We start from the raw sequence: 16,101 nt of genomic DNA on the forward strand, positions 1-16,101 counted from the left end.
ATATATGTATTTATATATATTCGTATATATGTATATACATATATACATATATATGTATTTATATATATACATATATATTTATCTATATTTATTTATAGATATAAATATATATATGTATATAAATTACATATATATGTATTTATATATATATATACATATATATTTATCTATATATATTTATAGATATAAATATATATGTATATAAATTAAAACTCTGATGAACCAGATTCTACAAAAACCTTACATTTAAATTTTTATAGGTTTTCATCATCATTTGATATATTTGTAGATGAACAGATGCGGCGAAATATTCATCAATTAAAACGGATTCCTCATTTTTCTGGACTGAATAAAACGTGCATTGAATTTAATGAAATGTAACGTGAGACGTCATTTATCTTTGACCCATCAAAATGAATGCGGTCATTTATTTTACAGAATCAAAGTTTAACATCAAACATTTACATTAATTTGGCAAAATATGAAAATAACAACATAATTAACAGCTTTACAGGTAGTGAGAACAATTCGGCGATTGTTTCCACTCTTCAGCAGAACAGCAGACATTAATGAAAACTGTACAATTATGATCAATTATCCACACGGCGGTGGATGAGCACTTTACACAGACATTTCTAAAATATCTGGAAGGATTTCTACTTGAGAGAAGAATTTAAAGATGGAAATGAAGTTTAAAAGGAGTAAAAGATGGTATGTGAGGGGAAGTGTTGACCAGAACCGACACTCTCCATCAGAACCCAGCTTTCCTCGGTACGCTTTGGTAGGAAACTTGACTCATTACCTTTCTGAAGATTAATCAGCAGATATGGAGGTCCAGTTAACGCTACCTGTCCAGCGTCTCCATAGGATGGCTGTGACTCGTCCGAAGTAGTGACGAGATTCCGTCCGACACCAGCTCACATCAGCAATAGACTTCACATGAGTGGGGTCCTTCAGAAGTTCCACTCAGAGGTGGAGGAAATTATAATCCAACTCGGAGGAGCCTTATCATGCTGGACTTCTGTTCTCCCAAACGACTTCTCAGCGCCTCACCCAACTCCTCAGAAGCTTCACCGAACTGAACTTCTCCGCGCAGAACTGAACGGAGAGAACTAGGAAGTACCAGCATTTTAAAGACCTCTATTTCCGGTATATTTGAGCGTCCCTGATTGGGTAATATCAACCAGACAGGGGTGTGGTTTGTGACGTAAAAGGTTACTAGAAGTCAGAAAACAGCAAGAATTGTTATAGAACAGTTTAATCTGTTCTCAGAGACAGAGAGAGTTTTGTTTTGGCGAGTTTGGAGAACAGGTGCCAACTTCTCTGTTGACGTCTGAGAGGATGTAAACAAGACAGTTGTTCCAACACATGTCTGCTTCGACTCCTGACCTTGGAAAACGCACACTTGCTCATTCAAAGACAGAAATCAGAAAATGCATAAAAATCTGTAACAGACCTTAACATGAATTCTAACTCTGCATAAGCATTAAAAATCATTACACTGTTTCACAGTTAATAAAATTGATTAGTTCACTGCAACATCTAAAATGGTTTGAACTAAGACACTTTGATTATCAACATTTGTAAAATAGTAATGATAATAAAAAGAGAGTGTTCTTTCACTTGATCTTCAAGAAGGAAAGTCTCAGGATGGGTGAACCTGTATTTCTGGATTCAAATCAATGAAATGACAGTTTCTGTCCCACAAGGTTCTTAAGGTCAAGGGTTTTGACCTTAGGCTTAGTTTTGACATCAGGTCAAGTTCACTACATATTTGCACTCATTGTGTCTACTTTTAATGTTCATTTTAAATGTGTGGTTTTCTTTCTTGTTCACATATAAACATTTTATTTTTAGCTTTGCTTTAAAGTTCTTGTTTTGTGATTTGTACATTTGTGAGTTAAAATAAAGTTGAACTGAAGGTCGTCTCTTTTCTTTAAACATGTTTGACGGAAATATTCCTGAGATCCAATAGTTTTGTGTCTTTTTATGATTTTCAGCTGAGTTAACAGCCATTAAAGTGAAAACAGGATTTCATGATGAAGCTGGCACCGTCTTTTTTTTTTTTTTTAAATCTTCAACGCTCTGCTGGTCTCGCACGACACTGCCCGCAGTCACACGATCCTCTCCTCCGGAGAGTAGGAAGCTGGGAGACTCATCCTCCCAGCTCCAGCTCAGCTGGTGACTCACAGAGGCTGTTCCAAGGCTCCAGCCGCGCGTAATCATGAAGGTCCGACCCGCGCAGACAGGCGGGCAGAGACGGGTCTGCGACGAACGGTGGAAGCGATTTTAAAAAACCTTTTACGTGTAAAAAAAAAAATAAAAATCATTTTTAAATCGCTTCAGCATTTTTTTAAAACATTTTTTGTATAAAAACAAAATATTATTTTATTTAAAAATCGCTTCCAGCGTCCGTCCCAGACTGTCCAGTCCGCCTGGCTGCCGGGCGGGATCGGGATTCAGCCTTCATGTTTACGCGCGGCCGGGGTCTCGCAACGGCCATCTGTGAGTCCCCATCTCCAGATTCGCAGTGACCTGCGGAGCTCTGAGCACACAAGGCTGGTATCTGGAACCCGAGCCTCCGAGTCGGCACATCGAAGGATCTTCCGCGGTGACCAGCTGAACTTGGAGCCGGGGAGATGACGCCCTGCCCGGTCTGGCGCTCCGAGGCTCCGGAGGGAGGATCGGGTACACCAGCAGAGCTCCATTCAGCTTGCTCTGAATTATGTTGTCGGCCACCAAGCACAAAAAATGCCAGCACATCAACATTAGACCAAGATGTTGTCAGTATTGTTTTTAAAATCTTTAAAATAAGTCCAGCCGCTGCTCCAGTCCGAGAAATTGCAAATGGCGGATTATTGTTTTGAAACGTTTCTGAAGGATCCAGTGACTCCGCCCCCGACCAATCAGTGACCGACAGTGTACTGACGTCACGTTTTTGTACCTCTTCGTACCGGTTAGAACCACAGAGCCAAGGGTACTGAAAATAGTAACAGGTGCTAAGTACCGGTACTAATGGAAAAGCCTCAGAACCGGGCCAAGTAGGGTCGAGTCGGCCCGTACCGGTACTAATGGAAAAGGGGCATTAGTATATCTTGTTCCATGTCTTCATTTTAATGCTGTTGTTTTAATTTTTTAAGGTATATTCTTACTGCTTTTTATTTCTCAGTGTTACCCTTAGTGTTAAGCACTTTGATAACAGTCTATCTGTTTTAAATTGTGCTCTATAAATAAATATGACTCGACTTGACTGAAACAGATTTCATAAAAAAGTCTGAACTTTAAGAAATTGAAAAAAATTCTATGCACTGCTATAGGGAAAATATAAAAGTTACAGCATCCAAAAGTCATATTACCCGTCTCCATTAAGAGCTGAATGTTTTGATATATGAACAGCTAAAACAGCACAAAGTATTCAGAGGTAGAGACGTTACAAATAATGCTGAATGACCATTAGACGATAAAGTCAGGAGTGTAAGCACACAGCATCACTCGTGTGATTTATGTGAACGCAGAGATGTTTAATCATGTTTTACCATCAGGTTGAAGATCAGCGCGGAGTCCACAGCGATGGCCTTCAGTAACACTGGAGTGTCTGTGTCCTTGGCTTTATATCTCAGGCTGTACAGCTCCTTGTTGCTGTTCCAGTCAGCAGGCAGCAGCTCTGACTTCTTGTCACTGCTGCGAGGCTGCAAGAAAAGGTTTGGACAAGACAAAAAGCAGAAAAATGATCAAAGTCTGAGAGCACAAAGAAAAAGCTGCATTTTAACAACAACTCTGGCTTAACTGAGGTGCTTAAATGCGACAGACCCCACAGAGAATTCAGCCTGCTAAAGATGACTTGACACTTTTTATTTTGGATCTTTAATTTAAACCAACACTGTGCTGATTTTAAATAAAATAAATGACATGAAAACAGTTCCAGTCTGCTCCAGCTAACAAAATCAACTATACTCGAGAAAAAAAAGGCTAATTTAGGAAGCTAGTCTAAAATAGAGCAAGTGTACAGAATTCCATTGGAAAAAATATTGTTTTATTTCTCCTTGAGTTGCACAAGTCAGTTCTATCTGAAACACCAACTTAGTGTCAATTTTCTGAATACTTTCAATATGCTCCTCCATTCGGCATACATCTTGTTTGCTATAAACTTTGCATAAAAGGACTAAACGTTATAACTCTTCAACTGGGTCAGAAGAATAGGAAGAAGTCATAAATCGCCAAAAAGCAAAATAATTACGAAATCCCAAACAGCTCGGTTTGGGATTTCGATTATCGTTCATCCCACGTATTTATGTCTATGTTTCATTTGTGAGGTTTTTTTTTTTCGTAACGTCTAATTTAGCTAAAATGTCGCTGGTTTAAATTGACTCACTTCGTCTCCAGATCCGATGCACCTGTACTCATTCTTTATCATTTCCCAGTGAACGAAGCACACGACAGCGTCCTGAGGGCAGCTAATGCTATCTGCGACACAGGTGTACAACACCTCCAAACCTGCCATGTTTCTTCTCTGTACTGAAAACAACACAGCGTCCAAACGAAGAAAAGAAAACGAAAGTCTTTACGGAAGTTTCATGGCAACAGCAGCGACTTCCGGTCTGGGTAGTTCAAAATAAAAGGGCTAAAACGCTAATTTAGACGCGAACGTAAACACTCGGTAAAAACCTATTTAAAGCAACATATATTTAATTTAGAATGTGACTTTTAAACACTCGTAAATTTCAAGAATATTAATATAAGATGAGGTTTTATATATTTTAAATAATACAATGTTTTAACAGTTTTAAAGAGCCGCGGTAGCATTGATATTATTCTGTAAACTTTGATTATTTTTGTAATTAAGCCTTAGTTTGTAAAAAATAAAAAAGAGAATGATGAAACTAATATTAACCCAAATTTATTTTGAGAAAAACATCATGCGCAGAAGTACTTGCTTGAATTTTCCAACTTAACAGTTTTGTTTTGATCCGACACAAAGTGTGTTCGACTAAAAACATGTCTGAGATATTCTGTTCCGCTTTAACTAAATCGCTCTTATTTAATAATAATTTAAAAAAAGAAATATTGATAATGATACATCAAAGTTAAAATTCTGATTAAATTAGTAAGTGCACTGTGAAAATCATTTGTACTCATGAAAGCCCATTTCCACTACACTGACGTAAAAAACTAAATCCTCAATCATGAAAACGAGAGACTCAAAATTATAACTTGGCATCTTATAATTATAACAGCATTTTTTCATCATCATTATTATTTTTTTCATTCATTTAACCTTTATTTATACAGATTAATCCCATTGAGCCTCGGGGACTTATTTACAAAAGAGACCTGATTTTAACAGAGTGATGACAACAGTAGACAACAATACACAACAATAGACAATCATAAAGGATGTGTACAAATTGAGATTTTTTTTTAACAAGTGAAAATAAAATGGTATTTAAAAGGAAATTTAACAACAAAAAAAACAATCAGCTGGGTTGTAGGGCGGTGTAAAAATTAAAAACAAAAACATTATTACATCCATTCATCCATCTTCTTCCACTTATCCAGGGTCAGGTCGCAGGGGGTAGCAGCCTAAGGCCCAGACTTCCCTCTCCCCATTCACTTGGGCCAGCTTCTCCAAGGGAATCCCAAAGTGTTCCCAGGCCAACTGAGAAACATAAATCCTCCAGCATGTCCTGGGTCTTCCTCTGGGTCTCCTCCCAGTGGGACGTGTCTGGAACACCTCACCAGGGAGGTGTCCAGGAGGCATCCTAACCAGATGCCCGAGCCGCCTCAACTGGCTCCTCTCGACGTGGAGAAGCAGCGACTCTACTCTGAGTCCCTCCCGGATGGCCGAGCTTCTCACCTTATCTCTAAAGGAGAGCTCAAAATAAAGGCTATGAATAAATAAATAAAACTCATAATAATAGCTCATAATAGTTTGGCATCTCAGAATCATTAGGTACTAAGTCATAGTTGTGAGATGACAAATAATAATTTAGATAGTAAAATAAGATACATGTAGTGTCTTATGTTTGTGCTGCTGTTCAGCGTATTGTTTTAATACTACTAGTGCTTAGTGTATTTTTAGTTAACGTTTTTCTTAGCTCATATCTTAGATCTTATTACTGTTTTTCTTTTACACTTTATACTTTTGTTGGATGTCACTAGGACCATGTGTACATAAGAACCTTGAATCCTTGACTAAATCGAATATAATAATAATAATAATAATAATAATATTAATAATAAAACATATCGAACGGTATTTGTTATAAATGAAGTACTGTACTCATAAATTTATCATATTTTTCCGATAACAAACTTCATTTCCCATGATGCCCCGCGCCGGTAGGGTGGAGAGCGCTTCCTCGTGAAGATGGCGGCTCCCTTGACTCTACTTCTGATTGTAGCCGTAACAATCCGTGCGGTTCTGTACCGATCCAGTTTAGCGGAGCTGATTGCGGAGCGGGTGGAGGTGGTGTCTCCTATAACCGCCTGGAAGCGAGGTATGTTGGGGTTGGAGCCGGGCTCCGGAGTCCGGTCCTCGGGGTAAGAAAACTGGTCGGTCCCTTCTTCCTGCTGCCGCTCGGGCACCACGGCATCAAGTCGAACCGGTTCGGGTACAAAGGCTGTAGCCTAAATCTGCGTTAAAAGGGTCTAAATTAACGCAGAAAATAAATTATTCCAGTTTTTTTAAAAACCTTAAAGCGGTTCATTCAAGTTTTATTTAAATTATTGAGTTTTTAAGAATGCTCTGATTGTGTTTCTGTGGCTCAAAGATGCAAAAGAGTCTTTATGGTTTTATCTGTAACTCTGACTTCATTTACTCTCACTGTAACAAAAAATACAACTCAGGAAGCATCAAAAGAAAAACAAAAGTAATTTATGTCTTTTCAGAGCTGAATGTTTTAAATAGATAAAAATGTTAGTTCTCTTTGCACCTAACAGATTTGGTTTTCTTCAGAATTTTCAAACTGTTCTTAAAGTGGTCCAGATGAAACGATTTAACTTTCTTTTGTTCTTAAACCTTTAATTTATCATCTTCTAAAGAAACATTTCAAAGCATAAAAACAAATGCAACACTTATTTGACATATAATCTTTCTACATTCATTGTAAATTGACTTTGCTTTCATGTTTATCCTCATAAAATTAATTTTTTTTGTGACAATATTGATGCTTCTTGTGTGTTGCTCCAGTACAAACAAACACAGATAGATTTATTGATACAATTTGGTTTGCCTCTTTTCCATCACCTACACTATCGGTCTAATCAACCTGGGGTCGCACTCCCCCTTGCGTCCACATCCTGGGAGCGTATCTACTGTCCTACGACTCCAATACCTTTAAACAATATTGGCAGCTGTGGTCAGAAGAACATGAAGCTGCTTGGGATGGTCTTGTGGCCTTTTTCTTGAACGTTATGGATTTCTCTGCTCCGTGTTTATCGTGGTGCTCACATTAATGCTGAAATACGTGGCTGAATGTTTCCTTTAAAAAGGCTGAACGGCTAAAAGCGTACCTTGTTGCACACAAAAGGCATGCAAATATACAATGCACGAGTGCTCCTGACTGAGGAAGTGTTGTTTCAACGAGCGGTAAAGGAACCAACAGTTGGCCTGTCACAATAAATAAATCAATGAAATGTTCATGCATGATCAATTAAAATTATCAACCTCATTTTCATTTATCGGCTTTATCGTTTCTTCGTGTCTCTCTCTTTCTACTGAAGACACTGGATGACAAAATGCTCAACTCTGGTGCTCTTCACTGACCCCTCCCTTTCTCTTTAAAATCCTTTTTAACCGTCCAAAATCGTGTTTTTGGACGGTTAAAAGCAGCTAAGCTGAGAAGCTAACAGGCCGACCTCGGGAAAAAAACTCCATTTTGTCGAAGCTCCAAAATCCATGGTTGAAACCCGTGCCTTTGTGTAAAAAGTTGTAAACCTCACCAAGTGTCCGCCATTTTGAGAACTGAAAAACACGAACGAGAGACAACCCATGTCACGTCAAGTGGCCTTCCTCCCATTTTCTTAAAGAGACACGCTGCTCCCTCCCTCACTATCCATCGTTCGGTTCACACAGTCTTATACTGCCATCCGGTGGTCGATAAAAGGTACTGTGCACAAAAATTAACCAACATTTCTTCTTAAATTTGACATTACTAATTATTGTCAAATTTCAAACAATATTATCGTTTATCGCAATAATTTCTGAGACGATTAATCGCCCAGTAAAATTTGTTATCGTGACAGGCCTAACCAACAGGTTTGTCATCGTCTGTATCAAGTCATAACTTTGGTGAATGATAAGGGTTAAAACTGGAGGATAAAACCGTCTTTGTGTGACTTTGTGTTGCAGTTGTTGAAGGCTTGGCCCTGCTTGACCTGGGAGTTTCACCGTACGCTGGTGATGTGTTCCACGAGGTGAAAAAACCTTCTTGTTTCTTGAACGTATCGATAAATATTACAGTTTAGAAACGTTTCAAACTCACAAGCTTCTGTTATGAAGGTGAAATGTTTAAGGTTTAGTTCTACTTTAGATCAGCAGCATTGATGAGGTTTGAGTTGCATGTTTTATTGAAGCGAGAGGATGATTTACCGTGTGAACGAGCAGAGAGTTCAGCTTTGGCTGTGAATCTCATCAAATCACCAAATCTTGTTTTTTTTTCTCCAGACGCCACTCGTCATTTATCTCTTCCACTTTTTGGTGGATTATGCAGAAATCACATTTATGGTGAGAAAAAAAAACTGCCCCAAAAATCTTGCTTTACAGTGTGTGACCCCAAGTGAGCATTAATAAAAGTTTCTACTTTTTTTTAAAAAGAGCATTTTTGCTGTGATTCTTACTGTTCCTGTCTGTTTAGCTGGCAGACGTGATCACTGCTGTTGCTCTTTACCTTGCTGTGAAGGACTACAACAAACAAGTGGTAAGAAAGCAAAATGTTCTGAGAATATAAACAAATGTGTTTGACATAAAGTTAAAACTTTGTGTCTCAATTAAATATGAAAGCTATGTCGTATATTTATCTGTAAATGTGTAATTTATTCTACGCACACACGTGTTCATGTCCTAGTAACAACGATGGAGCATTGCGACCTGCGTTCTTCCATGTTTTTCAGTTCAGAAAACAGAAGTTTGCCCTGGAGGCAGATCGTTACCCTCACGACTGTCTGGAGCTCATCAGAAGCCCCAAAGAAATGTTTTACATCCCTCTGAAAGTCGCCATGTTGTAAGTACCAGCAGCCCGTTCACATGGACTTTAACCGTTTAGTCAAGTTGTTTTTTTAGAGGTTAACTGATGCTCAGGCCGGCGGCACGGTGGATCAGTTGGTAGAGCTGTTGCCTCTCAGCGAGAAGGTCGCTGCATCGAATACATCGCTTTGCCTTTAGTTTCACAATACAGGAATTCACTGAATCTGAAGTGCCCCCCCCCCCCCAATCCGTCAAGAACAACGTCTGACTTGTAGTATTCTTATTTTACAGTCACTAACTATAACCAGAACATGAACGCTAAACAGAAAACAACAAGAGGGTCAACCCATCTGAACACATTACATGAAGAAGTCCACCCATTTCTGTCCCAAGATTACCCAGAAGGCCTTGCAGCTCACACAGTCTTTTGCTTTCTAGGTTCACGGTGACTTTATTGTCAATCACATCACATGTGCTACATGAGGTGGAACAATATTGTGTACTCAAGATCCTAGTTACACACCAAAATAGCAATAATATAATATAAAGTATATTAAAAAAAGATGAAACGGTATACAAGGATCTAAGATCTACACTAAATGATAATATAATATAATATGTGTATTAAACAGCAGCCTGAACATGAGTCTGTTGTGAGCAGATGGTATGAATACAGGAGCTTATGGGTAAGAAATCAGCAGCACGGGTTAAGTGTCAAATGTCCAATTAAAGTGGCATTACAGTAATTTGTCTGGTTAGGGATACATGTACTTTAATAATGTGATAATAATGTAATTTATATACATAAATTACATATAATTTAAATCATTCAGACTAAAGTTTAACAGTAACCCACAGAGCTTATTGTTTCTGTAAAACGTTGTCATGTAATGAAACCTAAATACAACTGTAATACTAAAATGTATTTGTATATGTATACCTTTATTTTCAAAACAACTATGATTTATGTGGATTTTTGAATTCACATGTTGCAAGTGAAAAAATCACAAATCTTTAAATAGTCAAAAAAAAAAAACGCCTCGCAGGGCCTTCCCGAAGGCTCAGAGCCTCATATTTTGGTCCGACCCACTCTACATCAACATAACGAGTGGTTAATTTTCCAGTCAGTTACTACACATCCTGGAGAGACTTCCTCTGAGCTTAGCCTTCTCTGCAGACAGTGAAGGCCTAACCAAAGAGTGCTCCTTCAAACATGTTTCTGCCCAGAGGCAAAAACTTAAAATCTGATTTCATTTTCTTCACTTAAAAAGTTTCTAGCTGAACCGCAAAGTAGTTTACAGACAATAAGAGAAATTAGCAATAAATAAGAAAAACTACATTGAAAATGTGCATATTTTAAATAAAATAAATATTAAATAGATTTAAATGTAACGTTTCATAGGCGTTGATTTCTTAGGCCTTCTCTGAAGGTGTAGAAGGCCCACTGAGTGACACGTTGTCTTCTCTCACAGTTACCTGCTGAACCCGTTCACCATCTTGTCCTGCGTGGCCAAGTCGACCTGCGGCTTGAACAACGCCGTCGTCTCCCTCTTCATCCTCGCAACAATAAAAGGTGGCCTTCAAACCAGCGTTCCACTCTGTTAACGTTTGTTTCTGAAGCTTCACTGCACGTTTAATAAAAACTGTTTGCAGGCACAGCTTTGATTCTAAAGACGTTTATTGAATTTGTCTGGATTAAATACTGTTTTTTATTCTTAAACTGCTGTTACTGGTTTTATTTCTAAATTCTGCGTTTGTGTTTCAGGAAACGTCCTGCTGAGTGCCGTGTTTCTGTGTTTGGCCACTTATCAGTCCATATATCCCCTCACACTGTGCGCTCCAGCCATGCTGTATTTGATGCAGGTGTGTTGTGCAACCCCGGTCCAGGAAACGTGTGCATGTTGAGCAAAATGTAAATAAAAACAGAATGCAATCAGTTGAAAACCTCATAAACCCATATTTTATTCACAGTGGAACATAGTAAGATGTTAAATGTAAGAAATGGTCTAAAACATGGGGGGAGGGGTACTTTAATGGCATCAGCAACTCAGGCCACGTTTCCTACTGTGAAGCTTCCCCCTTTTTCTTTTAACAACCTGTAATAATCTGTAAACATCTAAGAACTGAGGAGATTAGCTGCTGAAGCTTTTGAGGAAATGTTCTGGTGGGATGGAGGAGTCTAGCTGTTCAACGGTCCTTGAGCTTTTTTTGCTGGATAGGCCCATTCTCTCTAAATCTGTATACACTTTTCTGCATTGATGGTCCTTTTCTGGAAGCTATCCATGCCGGAGTCACTGATGCACCCCTATACCATCAGAGAGGCAGGTTTTGGAACGGTGTGCTGATGATAACAACAGGCAGGACGGTCCTCGAAGGACTTGGATCATCATTTGGATCTGTCTGACCCACAGAGCAGGGCTCCACTTTGCCTCAGTCCGGTTTAAAGCGGCTCTGGTCCAGAGAACCCAGCAGAGTTTCTGGGTGGCTTCTTCTGTGCATGATAGAGCTTCAAGCAGCATTTGTTGCTGGCACAGTGAACATTTTCTGTTGAGCACCCTTATTCTTAGACTGTTCCACCATTTTAGACAGTTTGTCACAGACTGATGAACCCCTGCCCATCTTTTCTTCTAGTCTTTTGATGCTAATATGGCCTGAAGACGATGGGAGATTATAAGAGTTCCTCCTTTCTGGCTGAGGAACATTATTCTGAAAGGGTTTCACTGTTTTTCAAACTGTTTTCTTTCAGTTTTTCATCTTTATTTCTTAGAGGTTCAGCCTCTCTAAAATGTTTTATTTATAAATATATCCCGTCCTCTTATGTTGACAATTAACCTCATCAGTTGCAAAATTCTCCTCCAGCTGTTTCTTATTCAGAACAATTATTTTTACAGCCCCTGGTCCAACCTGTTGAACGTGTTGCTGCCATAAAATCCAAAACATTTGAAGTGTTTACTGTGATTAATTAAGAATAAAAGAGATTTGCAAGTTGTTTGCATTATTTAAATTGTATGCATCATCCCAGCTTTTTCTGAATTAGGCTTGTTTATAAGCTTAAACTTATATTAAGACAGTGATGATTTTAAGTTGCTATTCTTCCTCTTTTTCTCAGTTTGATGCCGTTTCATGTTTTTCTTCTCCCGTAGCGTCAGTACGTCCCGGTGAACGTTAGACGGGCCAGCTTCTGGTGGTTTGTCGTGCAGTATCTCTTCATGTACCTCGGCAGCCTGCTCGTCCTCATCTGCCTCTCTTTCTTCCTGCTCGGCTCCTGGGACTACATGCCCTCCGTTTATGGCTTCATGTGAGTGGAGAAATAAAAGCTCAAACTGTTCATTACTGATTTTCCTGCTTGTTTGTAGCTCTGGGCAAGTTTGTGTTTAAAACCAAATGTTGGCTGATTTAAAAATTCAAACGTCTGTCTGCAGAACCTCACTGTGATGGTTTGTGTTTCTGTCCCGTCAGTCTTTCAGTCCCGGACCTGACTCCGAACATCGGCCTCTTCTGGTACTTCTTTGCTGAGATGTTTGAGCATTTCCGCCTGTTCTTCCTCTGCGTTTTCCAGATCAATGTTTTCTTTTACACCATCCCTCTGTCCATCAAACTCAAGTAAGTCCTCCACCTCACCCTCACTCCAGTCGAGCGCCGCACGTTAAAACAACAGCTGCGTTCTCCTTCATCCTAATCCTCCGGTGTGTTTGTGCGCACGCTGCAGGGAGCACCCCGTGTTTCTGATGTTCATGCAGTTAGCGGTGATCTCCATCTTTAAGTCTTACCCCACCGTGGGAGACACCGCCCTCTACCTGGCCTTCCTTCCTGCTTGGGCTCACCTGTCCAGATGTAAGTGGGTATAAACCAAAATGCAAATTTTCAATAAATTCTTATAATTTTATTTAATTGTTGTTGTTGGATAAATAAAAATCCTTTCATCGTCATTAAATCAAATAAGCCGCTCTGAGGACACGAGAAGATGTTTTTAACCGGTCTTTAATTGCAAGGCTAAGGGGAGTTGTGACGCAGAGTTTAGAGAAGGTGGGCCTGTGATCGGAAGATCGCCGGTTCAATTCCCAGTACCGATGACATCAAAATGTGGGTGGGATAGGTGAAGCAAAACCATAAACCCCCACCATCTGCTCCATTGGGCACCCTAGATGTCAGCTCTCTGCTCCACAGAGGGCTGTGGTAGCTCAGTGGTCTGTGGTTGCGTCAGGAAAACAATTGCCCAGTGTTCGTGCGAGTTAGTTCGCTGTGGTGACCCCTGAAGAAGGGAGCAGCTGAAAGAAGAAGAAAAAACCTTGTAAGGGTAGACTCTGTCTCAGATTCAGTTTATCGTTGTCATTGTCAATGAACAGGATTCACAGACTAGGAACTTGCTTCGGCATAAAGGTGCGAATAAAACATAAAAGATAAAAGGAAACATATGTACACCAACCAATACAATACAATATTCAGAAAAAATGTGCAAATGGAGTAGTGCAGTTAAAATACAGTGATAACGTGACCAAAGCAGAGTTATACAGTAACAGATTATGAATGTTCAAGAGTCTGATGGCAGAGGAGAAGAAACTGTTCTTATGGCGGGAGGTTCTGGTCCGAATGGACCGAAGCTTCCTGCCTGAGGGGAGTGGTTCAAAGAGTTCATATGCAGGGTGAGAAGGGTCAGCTGTAATCCGACCTTCTCGCCCCACAGTCCTGGAGACGTACAGGTCATGGATAGACGGGAGGCTAGAGCCGATTACCTTCTCCGCAGAGCGCACAATGCGCTGATGTCTGTCTGTTCCTGGCAGTGGCCCCGGCGTACCACACTGATGGAAGAGCAGAGGATGGACTCGATGATGGCTGTGTAGAACTGCACCATCAGCTTGGCTTTCCTCAGCTGTCGCAGGAAGTACATCCTCTGCTGAGCCTTCTTGATGAGGGAGCTGATGTTCTGTTCCCACTTGAGGTCCTGGGTGATGGTGGTGCCGAGAACCCGATAACAGTCCACAATGATGATTGGGGTGTCGTTAAGGGCGAGGGGGGGCAGAGGGGCTGTGGCTTTCCTGAAATCCACAATCATCTCCACTGTCTTCTGGGCATTAAGCTCCAGGTTGTTGTTGCTGCACCAGGTCACCAGCCGGTCCACCTCCCTCCTGTAGGCAGACTCACGATAAGGCCTTCACAGATGCTTAAAGTTACACGCTTAGAGCCTCGTCAGTGAGAATCTGTGCCGGACAGTGAGGCAGGAAGTGTTTTATGATGCTCATCAGACAGTCACTGGTGACCTCGGTGTGCCAGCTGTACACGCAGCCTCAACTCAGCTCCTCTCTGATCAAACACTCTGACCAACATTAACAGTTAGTGATAAACATCCATAAACCTTTGCCTAAATTCCCCTGACAATTATAATTTCTATAAACAATAAACTGATTTCTAACAAGACAATTCTGAAGCCAAGTTTTCATTTTCTGGGTTTTCTTCTCGTTCAGTCTTGAGGAACATCTTCCTGGTGTCCTGCGTCCTGCTGGCCTGTTCGGCTCTGTTTCCCGTTCTGTGGCACCTCTGGATCTACGCCGGCAGCGCCAACTCCAACTTCTACTACGCCATAACGCTGCTGTTCAACGTGGCGCAGGTAGGGCCGTCCGGGGGTGCGCAGATTAGAGATTAGATGCGCTGAATTGCCAGGATATTCCCGTCGATAACCTCTGACCAGTTCCTGATTATTTCCTGTCAGATCCTGCTGGTGTCGGATTATTTCTACGCCTTCCTGAGGAGAGAACACCACCTCACCAGTGGACTTTATCTGAAGAAGAAGGACGGCTCCGAGGCCACGTTGGTACTGAAATAAAACACAACCTCCCCAGGGAAGAGCAAACTACTGAAACTCTCCTGAAAGAGAACAAACTGAGAACAATAAAAGACTTGAGAGCTGCGCAGACACAACCAAAGCACACATGCAGAACGTGTGCACGGTACAACTTCACATGTGGACATCAGAACAGCTGCTTCTCTACTGGGGCACTCTTAATCTGAAGCATCCTGGAATTTAGCCCCCTAATCTGGGCTTTTCTTTTGAAAGTCTCTTTTTTTCATCACCGACTTTAGAAGAGTTTTATTTTGTTTATCATGTAGGGCTGGGTTTTATTTTGAAAATCCAACTCATACAGAGGAAAATGTTGCAGTGGTGTACTTTTATTTTGAAGCCCTGTTCCTTAAACAATAAAAATGTAGGAAAACGGTTGAATCTCACGTACATTTAGTCGTTTCTGATCCCTGCTCACCTTGAAGTTGTTTTATTTCATGTTTGTGTTAAAACTGGTATTTTATGCTTAGATAAGAGAAAAACTGATTTTGATTTTTACGGTTCAGTAACAGTTTTTCTTTAATTACTGAACTCCAGCTTGTCGGTGCTTGCAAGTTAAAACCAGATTAAACTAAAGGCCTAGCCTTCCTAGAAGGAATGCATATCGCCCGCTGCCTTTTATAACGATGGTCTTATGTGGAAAAACCACAAAGTTGGAGCTGATTTGGTCAAACCTGGAAAATAACATTCAACACCATCCTGTGACACCTTCAGGGATCTGTTAGCCTTTAGAGTATGTGTCATGCATGACTCTCAGCTACTACCACACCAAACTTTAGCTCAAAATCTGTAAGAATCACTGAGATAAAGCCATGTGGCGGCCATCTTGAATATGGTCGACTCCAAAGCTTAATCACTTCTAGATGTGCATCTAACGATTACTTTCTGAGTTTCCATTAAACTTCTTCCAATTGTTTATGAGATGTTTTGCTAACAGTACAGTTTGTCCCTCCACCTTCTTGTTTGGCGGTGGGCAATAATCATGGTGCGCAACACAACCTGGAATGTTGATCGTTCAAGCTGCCTGAAAAAAATCTGATAAATACACTTTTAGGCCTAATCTACATTTACACAAACGTTT

The 16,101-nt window shown here is 40.3% G+C and overlaps 2 protein-coding genes across 2 annotated transcripts in view; one reads left to right on the forward strand and one right to left on the reverse strand.

Moving 5' to 3' along the window:
* Positions 1-4,557, reverse strand: part of psmf1 (proteasome inhibitor subunit 1) — a 10,742-nt gene extending 6,185 nt beyond the window's left edge. The window contains exons 1-2 of the mRNA XM_037679701.1: positions 4,373-4,557; positions 3,537-3,689 (exon numbers count right to left, since the gene is read on the reverse strand). Of these exons, the coding sequence (XP_037535629.1) occupies positions 3,537-3,689; positions 4,373-4,501 (282 nt within the window). The 5' untranslated portion in view covers positions 4,502-4,557. The remainder of the gene's footprint in view (positions 1-3,536; positions 3,690-4,372) is intronic.
* Positions 4,558-6,367: 1,810 nt separating this feature from the next.
* Positions 6,368-15,259, forward strand: pigu (phosphatidylinositol glycan anchor biosynthesis, class U). The gene is made up of 12 exons (XM_037679700.1): positions 6,368-6,497; positions 8,351-8,415; positions 8,666-8,725; positions 8,856-8,918; positions 9,112-9,221; positions 10,657-10,757; positions 10,950-11,047; positions 12,328-12,482; positions 12,644-12,787; positions 12,894-13,018; positions 14,647-14,789; positions 14,892-15,259. Exons 1-12 carry the CDS (start codon positions 6,368-6,370, stop codon positions 15,003-15,005), a joined length of 1,308 nt encoding a protein of 435 aa, XP_037535628.1. The 3' UTR covers positions 15,006-15,259.
* The last annotated feature ends 842 nt before the right edge of the window (positions 15,260-16,101 follow it).

Source organism: Nematolebias whitei, chromosome 7 (assembly GCF_014905685.2).
Source record: "Nematolebias whitei isolate Nwh7 chromosome 7, NemWhi1, whole genome shotgun sequence".
Classification (NCBI taxonomy): Eukaryota; Metazoa; Chordata; class Actinopteri; order Cyprinodontiformes; family Rivulidae; genus Nematolebias; species Nematolebias whitei.